Below are 10,961 nucleotides of genomic sequence, written 5' to 3'. Positions count from 1 at the left end.
AAAAACGATTTTGTCAGGACAATTCGCTTTAATTGTAAATTATATATATATATTAAAATTTTTCATTTATTTTTAGATTTCTTCTTCTCATGATTTTCATATACTTCTAATGGAAGTTCTTTGGTAAAAAAAAACTATCTCCTCATCTTCTTCCATCATAACACACACTGATGGCGATACCCGTCATGGCGAAACCTGTAAAAGAAAACAAAGTCAGTATTATCATTTTTTATCTTTAGCCATCATCGAATTTATGTTGAATCTAATTGAAATGTATTATAATTATGACTAATTAGTTATTAATGTGTATTTTAGTTGTATTATTTCATAATTATGCGGTCTCGTAAACCTTGCTCATTCATGTTGAAACATGGATGTTCAAAAATTTTCATGTTTGATCTTGTTTGGGATCCCGTTGATTTATTCTTCTCCCCCCCCCCTTATTTGATATGGACGGGAAATATTGAGATCTTTTATCCACTACTGATTCGAGTTTGTTGGGGCTTTATTTGGCATTAAATGTGTGAATCTCGACATGTATGGGCCAGTAAGTCCCTTTCAAAAAAAGTTATGTCAAGTGTTTTTGTAACATTTGTTCAATTTTTGTGTCAAGAATTCGTGGTCTTATTGACTGAGACTTGATTTGAATCCAATTTTTACAAATTGTTATAAGAAATAGATTTGACACTATATTGACTAAGTTGTGATTTGTAAGATTTCAATAATTTCTGTGAATAGCATGTGTTATTATATAATGTATTGCATTATGCATACAGTAGAGTCATGTTATTGTGACCACCACCTATTTATGGCACCAATGGTATGTGGCTAATGACTCGTTAGCTTACTGGGTGCAAATGTTAGGTGAGGTTTATTACATTAGCATTGTAACATTTTGCTAAAGCTTTTTTGCGAAAGGAGTTTTTTTTATCCAGCTTAAACCATGGGAGGATGGTGTTGGCAGCATATTGCTGCTTTAGCACAGTTGACAAAACCAGGGGTCTATGCAGCTGAACTTTGGATCTGTTTTTCATCCCCTTCACAAGAAATTAATAGAACCATTAAATTTTTAAATTTAATTTCCTGTCTACAAAATTCACTTTTTTTTCCTTTGCTGCCCCCACAAAATTGTGAATCATTTTTACGTGAATATTTTCACGAAAATGAAGCCCTATGAGAAATGTCTGGACAAACCCCTGAAAAAGGTACACAGTATATTGGGAATTAACCTAAAACTGGACGAATGTTGCTTTCTATCCAAACATCATGCTATGTCTGTATTTCAGCAATTAGTGAAGTGTTCAAGTGTACTGCTGTGCGTTCGTTTCGTATACAGCTGCCGACTTAACTCGGGAAAACTTGCTAGATTTGCTTGTGCACGAGAACTCGTGCATGAAATCTTTATCATCACTTAAAGCGTGTTAATTAACAAGGTGGCTGCGTTGGACCATTACTCCTGCTACTAGCTAGACAGGAGTGTAAACTCCAGCCTTTCTTAGTTTTGAGTGAGAAGCTAAATATTTCACAGCATGGGAGAAAATCTTGTGCAGTGAGTTCTCCTTGGTTAACATAAGGGCCGTCACATAGGTGGCCATATCATTCATGTTCAGCAGTTAATTGCCTGATCTTTTATGTTTATTTGGTGTTCTGCTTACATGTGAGCATAGCTATGTGTCAGCATTAAGTTTTACACATTTCTGCCAGTTTGTCTGAGATTGGGCGAACTAAAATGGTTGTCACCATAATGTGCAAGTATCAAAGAAAACCACTGTGAAGGCAAATAAATCAAAGTCTAAAAATAACTATGAAAGAGAATTTTTAAAAAAGTCCTGACTGGTTTGATTCAAATTAGCAATTCTTACCTCCTCTCATTAGCAATCGGTTGGCGTCCTGGAAAAGTGAACATTCTGTGTTGCATGAAATGGGTTGCTGCTGTCTGTGGACAAAGGTCTGTTAATAATAAACTTGTTTTTTTCCCTTAACCACCAGAACCTGACAAATCCCAGGCACTTGCACCTGATATTTTCTACCAATTTCCTGAAAAGCCTAAAAAACTTTTTTTTTGTTTCCCGGTTCACAAAAAGAGGGGGGGGGGCCTACTAGAAAATTAGGCTGGCGTAAAATTTCTTTCAGTTTTATTAAGCGCTGATAGTCTTTTCAAGTTTGAAATTTTGTGTCATGATTTTAAACACTTCATTTTATCTTGTCATAGGCTGCTTCTTTGGCAAGGAAAAAATCTTCAGCAAAAGACAAAGAAAAGAATCCCATGAGAGAGGTTCGAATCCGAAAGCTGTGTCTCAATATTTGTGTTGGTGAATCTGGTGATAGGCTGACCCGTGCTGCAAAGGTAATTTCTTCTAATTATACATTGTATTATGTTTTTTTACATTAGTTTCATTTTTGTGTTCTAACATTAAGAAGTAGACAGCAAAAATTTAAATTTTCTTCAACGTTTTAGGTGTTGGAACAACTGACAGGACAGCAACCAGTGTTTTCCAAAGCTAGGTACACAGTGCGATCTTTTGGAATCCGTCGTAATGAAAAAATTGCTGTTCATTGCACAGTGAGAGGTCCCAAAGCCGAGGAAATTCTCGAAAAGGGTTTGAAGGTAAACTGACTCTCTAAATGATTTCTTTTTAATATCTTAAGACTTGTTTACTCTGGGTAAATTAGTGGTCAATGGAATTTTGACTTGATTTACCATTACTTAATACGTTTGAACTCAATTTGATCAGTAGAAAAGAGTTTAGTCTGTTTTTGATTAAGTGCTATGTGCATGCTGCAGTGAGCGTGGCTTTGTAAACTCTTTATTCTTGGCAATATATTTGACTAAAGTACATGTTCCTTAATGTATGGTAATCTAAAGCATGTTCAACTACTTGAAATTTAGTCCAGAACTAAATTGGGAACATCTATAGTTTAGTCTAGAGATTGAATTTGTGTTATACATCCCCGACGGTAAGTTGCCGAGGCTGTAGCTGCCGCTTCGAATGAAAAAAAAAAAATCTCCAAAACACTGTTAAAAGGGTGAGGAGCCAATCTGGAGTAGTTGTGGCGAATTCTGCCATGCTATGCGGGGATATCAGTTTGCGATCCACAACGAATTTGTAACATAAAAACACGACCCGAAGGTTGTCATGTTACAAATTCTATAATGACTAGTATGTAAAATATTAGTTAAAATATGAAATGTGTACACACACAATTTGAGGGTGATTATGTATAAAGAATTGACATCACAATTATATAGTCGCTGTGGTGACTTGGCATCTGGGATGTGCCAGGGGCCTGGTTTTTTTTTTAAATTTTTGTACAAGTGTTTGTTCCTGAAACAATGTAATGTTTTCATTTTTATTATAGGTGAGAGAATATGAATTGAAAAAAGAAAACTTTTCTGACACTGGCAACTTTGGTTTCGGCATTCAGGAGCACATTGATTTGGGAATCAAATATGACCCTACCATCGGTATTTATGGTTTGGATTTCTACGTTGTCTTGGGAAGACCTGGATTCAATGTTGCATACAGGAGGAGGAAGAAAGGGACTGTTGGATCTAAGCACAGATTATCTAAGGAAGAATCTATGAAGTGGTTCCAACAGAAGGTATTAAACTGTTACTGATAGATATTTTTTATTTAGTAGTGAACTATTACATACTGCTCTTGCCTTGAACGCCTATCATTTTCTGCATTTTAGTTGTACAATAGAGCCAGTGAGTTCGAGTTTCCGTGTAGTCTAGGGCATGTAAAATTTTGAATTTCTTTCTTGAGTTCCCCTTCCTTAGAACTAGACTTTTATTTATTTTTTTTCAACAGTACTATGCACATATTGTACCACAATTTTAGTTTGAAAGGGGCTAGGCAGCGTTATAATGGGTATAATTGTTGTAAAATATTAGACTTCCTTGAATGAACGTAGACCATTTTAACTTTCGTGGGAGGGGGGGGGGTGCAGAGATAGGACAAGTTTCACTGTTTTCTTCATAATGGTGGACAATAACATTGACCTCCCTAATTGATTACATAAAATCATTGTAATGGCAGTTGAAGGCTATTAGTGTCTTAACATCAATCCCATCCCCGACTCAGTTACCTCTCATCTGTTCGCACCCTTTTTACATTTTTCTTGCCGCACATCGTATGGCATCTATAGCTTCCCCAAATACAAAAATAGAGTAAGTTATTATGGTAGTTCTTTTTTCTGTCTTTTCTGAAATAAAACCAATATATTTAAGAATTTATTTTTCGTATACTCCGAGGTGGCCTCGATCAACACCATCTATAGCAGGCGGCCTCCGCATGAAGCTTGTCACATCACTGAAGGTCATTTCGCCTATGCCTGCGCCATCTTTACTCTTTTACCCTAGTATATCCAATGGTTATAGGTGAGCGGACCTTCAGTGGCGTCATGAGCTTTGTGCAAAAGCCTTCTGCTATGTATGATGTTGTCTCAGTCTCACCCACCTCAGATTATCGAGACTGTACTGTATTAAAACCTTGCGTTGCAATTTTGTCTATTAATGATGTGTGCACATGTGAAATTCGATAATGAGTGTTCACTCTCTAGTTTATTGATTGAATGACTTGTTTAATTAGTTTTAAATTACTTAATGATTATGACACCTATTTTAAATAGCTTATGTTACCAGCCTAGTTGTATTGTCCTGGTCTATATGGCACAGTCTTTGTTGAAGTTTCATGTCTATCATGACCTCCTGACATTGTTCTTGTGCAAAATCAATTTCATCATGCAACCCAGGGTCACGAGTATACTGATTCTGGTACTTGAGTTGAAACAATTTTTGTTTATGAAGATGCGATTTTCATAAATTAAACAAGACTAAGTAGTCCATGGCAGTGCTGAATTTTTTTTTTTTTAATACCTGCTGACCAGAGCTGTGTATATATGGTGACCAGATAAAGTGCCTGCATAATCGAGACGTATCCCAGAAATTGTTATAAATCGGGACAACCATTAATAAAAACCGGGACATTTGCAAAATTCATTTGGTGGTCATTAGTGTGTAAAATTGCAAACCAAGGATGTATAATGAAGATATCACACTACTTCAATACAGATGCAAAAAGGAGTAAAACATTGGGATGGGAGCCATGATCATCAGACCTCCCCATATATATGGGGCCATTACTTGAATGGCCCCTATGTGATTGAAGGGCGTCTGTCATGAAGGTTAAGATGCATTACATAATGTACTAAAGAAGGGGAAGGACTTGATTACTCTTGTCTCATATATGCTTTTATGAGTAGTTGATCCTCAGTTTACAAACTTAATACATGCAATGCATTCTGGAAGTCTGTTCGTAAACCAAATTGTCGAGAAACTGAAATAGTTGTTTTTTTCCCATAGGAATTTGTGTAAAGCTAATTCTTTCCGAGGACTCCGAATATTTTTAGTCTGATCTTGTTACAGATCAGTGTAATCAATAAGTGTACTGTCATATCAACAAGAGCTGTCAGTAATGTGTACCATATTAACATGGCAAAAATGTGGCAGCGAATAAACAAATTCCTAGTATATCTAATGTAGCTAGCAATTAAATTTTAAAAATATTAAAAACAATTCTATTTCATTGCGTGAGCAAAACCCGGGACAAAAATGGATGTCCCAAAATACTTTTTCTGGCGGGGCAAAAAATCGGGACATCTGGCCACTCTATGCACAAATCTTTAAAAAAAAATTACATGCTCGTCTTGAAATAATGCATGTGCTTTGAAAATCTTAACATGTAGTAGCAATGTGAATTTGTCAAACTTTTTTGAGTGTGGATTAGAGGTTAAAGAACACTTGTCTGTAGCACAGTCTTTGTCGAAGTTTCATGTCTATTGTAATTTTCTGACATTGTTCTTGTGCAAAATCAATTTCGTTTTGCAACCCAGGGTCACTGATTTACTGATTCTGGTACTAAAGTTGAGACAATTTTTTGTAAAAGATGCCACTTTTCTGGAAACGATCCTTACTTTTTATTTACGGTGAAACCTGGCAATGATATTGGATGTAACAATAAGTCCCTTTACAACAATGTAAATCTAATGTTAAACTCCTTGATTCAGCAATATCCTTTACCATTATAAACCCTGCTATAATGATATTTTTGACAATATTTCGAAACTGCTACAGTGATATTATTTATACTACACCCAATCACTTTCAATATTTTAAATTCCTTAATAGTTTTTGTTCTTTGAAGAGTGCTTAATAACATTGATATTTTGCGTTATTCGTCATTCGAATGTGTAAATGAAGTTGCCTTGAAACTACTTTCTCCTTTACCCTTGGTCCTACTTTTGTAGTACATACTACTTGGTACTACTGTAGTACATATTAGTACTGTGGTTAACCGCTTTAGTGAACAACTAATTGAATTTTGTGAATAAATTATTTTTTTAGTTGTGAAATGAATGCTTATAAATACATTTTATCATGGTACCAATAACGTTAATTCAGAAGCGATACCAACACAGCAGCAATATATATATTTTCCTTGATCCCCAGAGGTTTCACTGCATGCATAAACTTCAAAGTCTTCTAGTACTTTTCAAATAAGAGGAATCTAATCTTTTCTATAATTCATTATGTATCTGTGTGGTGGTATTTTTTCCCATCCATGCGCAATTGTATAAAAATTATCATGGGGAATGATTACAAGGTGCATTTGTCGTCTAATAGTGGTCCTCGTGAGCATAATTGAAGAGTTTGCTGCAAAAGAGTGGCTACTACCACTTTCGCATGCTAAGACTTTCTTTCACATTTTCCGAGAAATGTGACCATAGCTTAAACCCTGGATGGTAGCTGTATTTTTATACATCTTCATACCTGCCAACTCTCCAGATTTAGGCTGGAGGCCCCTAATTTTCCACCCTTTTTCCTACTCCGGATTTGTTAAAATATTTCCGGGTTTTGGCAGAAAATTAGATTTTCCGCGAGCTTCCACATTGTCGGGACATCAATGATTGCTGTCATCGTTAGGGGAAGCACCCATAGAGGACAGCTGTGGTCATTTCCATCAAGTGGCTATAAAAACGTCTTGGTGACCGCATTTAAGCAACTGTCAAATACGTAACTTTGTTTACGTAGCGTTTATCTGTGATGCCCTTGGTTGCCGAAATTCCTGTATAATCGTTATCGTATTCCATTAACAGTTGTGCTGTAAACACAAGTTTTTTTGTCAGCAGCTTTGTATTTTTTAATTGTTTTCTCTGATGTCTTCAGAAAGAAAATATAAAACTGCTTTTAAGAGTTCATATACCCAAGATTATCAATCACAGATAGCATCCACGAAAAAAAAACACATGTTTTATGGGCAGTATGTAGATGTGATTTGTCTATTCTGCATGAAAAGACTGACATTGAATTATATTCTGCTCGGGGGCAATGCAGAACCTGCCTTGGAGGAGGGGAATGAGACTTTTTCCTGGCTCATTATTGCCATTACATTGTCTGGCATCACTCTGCACCAGTCCCATCACGTTTTCATATTTTTCTACCTTTTTGGCAAGGCATATATATTGGCTTCATGTTGCTTGCAAAAGAACAATGCAGCCTCTTTACTTGTCTCCTTTGTGATGCAAACAAGACATCCACCAGAATTGATTATTGTTATAAACTACAGTTTAAGATCCATGTGATTCTTGCACCAATCAAAATACTTCATAGCATATGTCATGATGTGTACAGTGCAAAATATATATTTTAAAAAAAAAAAATCATTTTTAACTTTTTGCTGCAAACCCTTCCATTGCAATATGTTCAGAGAGCAACATCAGGGTTCAGTGTTGTAATTTTTTTTTAATTAAACCATTACTGTTATAAATGGGACATTTTTTTACTTTCACGTTTGATCTGAATTTTTAATGAACCATTTCTTTTTTTAATTATTTTGTCGCACAGTTTTATACAAATCTCCATGCTTATCATGGAAGCTTTGTTTTCTGTTGAACCTGTGCAAAATTGAAATTCTTAATGCAACCTAGAACCACATAATATACTGGCTCTGGTACTTAATGTAGAGACATCGTAGGAAATTGATGATTATTTTCTTGTTCTGATCTGAAATGATCTATTCATATCATTTTTGTTTATTACATCATTTTATCCATTATTTTTCTTACAGTATGATGGCATCATTCTGCCTGGAAAGGGTGGCAAGTGAAAAATTTTGGACTGTCTTGTGTGAACATCTTGCAAAAACTATTTGTAAAATAAATTTTGACAAAAAGTTTCTTGAGATCATTGATTTTTAAAACATTCTGAGGTGTATCGCAGGGCTTAACAAATAAAAAGAATGAACTGTCCAAATATTTCCGGAATAAATCATAGTTTCTGTTCAAGGAAAACCATGTTTTTCAAACGTTCAAGAACTTCTCTTTCCACATTAGAAATCGTAGTGTCATGAAATCGGCCTGTGATCCTCATACTCAGATTTAACAATAATGGGTAGAAAATCCTAGTTGTCAATACAGATTCTCTAGTTATCATGAAGATCTGGGATTTGTCAAGCCCTGGTGTATCACCTTGTCTGCAATGAGGATTCAGTCCCGAACTCTGATTTTATTCTTCAGTATAAAAAAAATACTTCAAAACTACCTTAATTTCAAGCCAATCTTTCTCTAAGGATGTGGCGATACATTCCAAGAGAACAATAAGTCTGTTAATCACAGGCCTGGAACTAGGAGAGGCCAAAACTTTGGGCTGGTTAGGACAAATATTTTCTGCATCAAAACAATTGCAAAAAAAATTTCTAAAACTAATTGAACGTGGTTGGATGAAGCTTGGAGTGAATAAAGCGCGTTTTTATATTGTTTTCGTCTGTGCATGATGGGTGAAGGTTTTATTGTTATAGTTAAATCGAGTTTTTCCCATCGGAGTATTGCAAGCATTGTTATATCTCAAATAGGAGGTACCTTTCCCCCCTAAAGATGTGTGCTGGTGATCTATGTTTGCAGTGTTCGCGCATATGCATTTATATGCGTGGTTCATGCATCAAAATTTGATTTTTCTCCAAATTTCGAGCGGAAGTATCCGTTCAAATTTTAATATATTATATATTTTTTTTCAATTTTTACAAAACGACCCCTTGAAATTTTGTAGAAGAGCGACGCTATGTATTGGCATTACCTCTTCCCCCTCCCATATCTAGGAGTACGTCCACCCTTTATGATTTTACCCTTCAAACCACCGTCATTTGGCACTTTTCAGACTCGTCTAATGTCGAGTAGAAGTTAGAATTCCAACCGTTTCCCATATATTTCTGTCGTAATTAGCGGTTTCGTTCAACTTTGACTGCAAATTGTCTCCAGAAATGTGTTTTTACGGGGATATCGTCAGAAATACATTATGAAAATTAAATACTATTTAAAATTTCATGCTAACATTTGTTCAAAAATTTGCGAGCTTGAACGAATCACAAACAGAAAGATAGAACCGATGCTGTCATCTATTATCTAAATTACAAAACGAAAAGCTATCGACTCGTACTGTTTTTAAACCATAGATGGCAGCAAAGTCAGTTATTTTTATCTTTGGTCACAGCCGTCTTAATTTTCATGTCAGCAAACATGGAGAACTGTTGTTGAACTTGCGGGACTGTTAAAATGTTTCTGTGGATAATGTTGACACAGGCGATCAACACAAGTTGATCAATGCGACAAACTCCCATTAAAACGCACCTGTTTATAAAAAAAAATACGCTAATATTTGCCCTTATAATCGCGACAAGTATAAAACAATCTAAAAATCTATTCCTCCATGAAAAATCTACGTATAAAATTACTGATGTAAATATAGTCGGTCTTGACCAACTGTAGTTTCTCAGGCAAGCTGTACGATTTGACATTGTAATTTCACTTGCGAGAACTATTTCATGGACACAACATACGATGACAGCAGCTGTTCTATAATTGGTTTCTTTTTTCGGATGTTTTCCAATCTGTGGATAGATGAAATCAAAAGTTCCAATGTTAGGGTATTAAATTAATATTCAAGTACACGAAAAAAATTGGTACAGGGCCCGATAATTTGGTGACCTCAAGTTTAAAAAGCATCATGTATTCAAAAGAGTGACTCACAAATAGTTACAGCAGGAAGGTGAGAAAATTTTTCACCAACCTCTGAAAAAGGCCTACGCACTTGAGTCAGACCAAGCCTCAGAATTATTTAGAATCTTCCTTTTTACTTCTATATAAAATATTTTCGGTTTTCCATGAATTCTTTTCCCTTTTTATTTATTATGCCTTTTTGTCATGGGCAGAAGTATGGGGTAGGGCAAGTTCTAATATATATATAATATGCATATATATATGAATATTATATTCACATGACATTGTACTGCCCTTTATATAAATCCTATCTCCACCTCTGCGGATGTATACAGTATATAAAATTGGTTTCTGTCTGCATATGTTCTTAATACAAATCTACTATTTTAGACTGATCTCCACCAAATTTTGTACGTAGAGGGTGGTCGGAAACTCCACCTACAAAATTTTAGGAGTAATCGTAGACGACAAGACAAATTACTTTTGCAATGAAACCTCGGGTTGAAATGCATTTATTCAACCGGAAAACTAAGCACAGAAACAACTGAAGGGGCCTGGATTTTTATCAGAGCAAATAACACATACAAATATAACAGACCATACGAGCACTCGCAGTATATGCTCAATGTAACGTCCAAGAATACAGTTACACAACTGACACAGGCAAATAAAAGAATGCCACTCACACTGGCCCGGTGTCGAGCTAATCTTGTCAGCAACAACAAGTTCTTCTGCCGAGTCTACTGGTGTGTCATGATTTTTGATGCCCCCACCCACAAGTACTGCAGTGAATTCAGATCAATCTTGCAGGCCATGTCACTGGTCCACTATGGCCAATCTTGATACGTTGCTGCTGCTTACTTGGCAGTTCTTCCATTGTCAACGTTGTTTGCAACTAAATAATC

The 10,961-nt window shown here is 35.6% G+C and overlaps 1 protein-coding gene across 1 annotated transcript; it reads left to right on the top strand.

The window, feature by feature from the left end:
- Positions 1-118: 118 nt before the first annotated feature.
- RpL11 (ribosomal protein L11) lies at positions 119-8,240 on the top strand. Its single transcript, XM_089235606.1, has 5 exons — positions 119-212; positions 2,213-2,347; positions 2,459-2,608; positions 3,361-3,603; positions 8,133-8,240. Exons 1-5 carry the CDS (start codon positions 171-173, stop codon positions 8,169-8,171), a joined length of 609 nt encoding a protein of 202 aa, XP_089091732.1. The 5' UTR covers positions 119-170; the 3' UTR covers positions 8,172-8,240.
- The last annotated feature ends 2,721 nt before the right edge of the window (positions 8,241-10,961 follow it).

The sequence above is a fragment of the Pholcus phalangioides genome, unplaced genomic scaffold (assembly GCF_987345545.1).
Source record: "Pholcus phalangioides strain wild (caught in Gottingen) unplaced genomic scaffold, Ppha-v1.0 ptg000009l_1, whole genome shotgun sequence".
In the NCBI taxonomy this organism is placed as follows: domain Eukaryota; kingdom Metazoa; phylum Arthropoda; class Arachnida; order Araneae; family Pholcidae; genus Pholcus; species Pholcus phalangioides.
Note: the sequence above shows the minus strand (reverse complement) of the source record. Positions and strands in the feature narration are given on the sequence as shown.

Coding starts and splice junctions, on each gene's coding strand:
- RpL11 (XM_089235606.1), top strand. CDS start 171: ATGGCGATACCCGTCATGGCGAAACCTGTAAAAGAAAACAAA. Junction 213..2,212: donor AACCTGTAAAAGAAAACAAA/GTCAGTATTATC, acceptor ATCTTGTCATAG/GCTGCTTCTTTGGCAAGGAA. Junction 2,609..3,360: donor TTCTCGAAAAGGGTTTGAAG/GTAAACTGACTC, acceptor TTTTTATTATAG/GTGAGAGAATATGAATTGAA.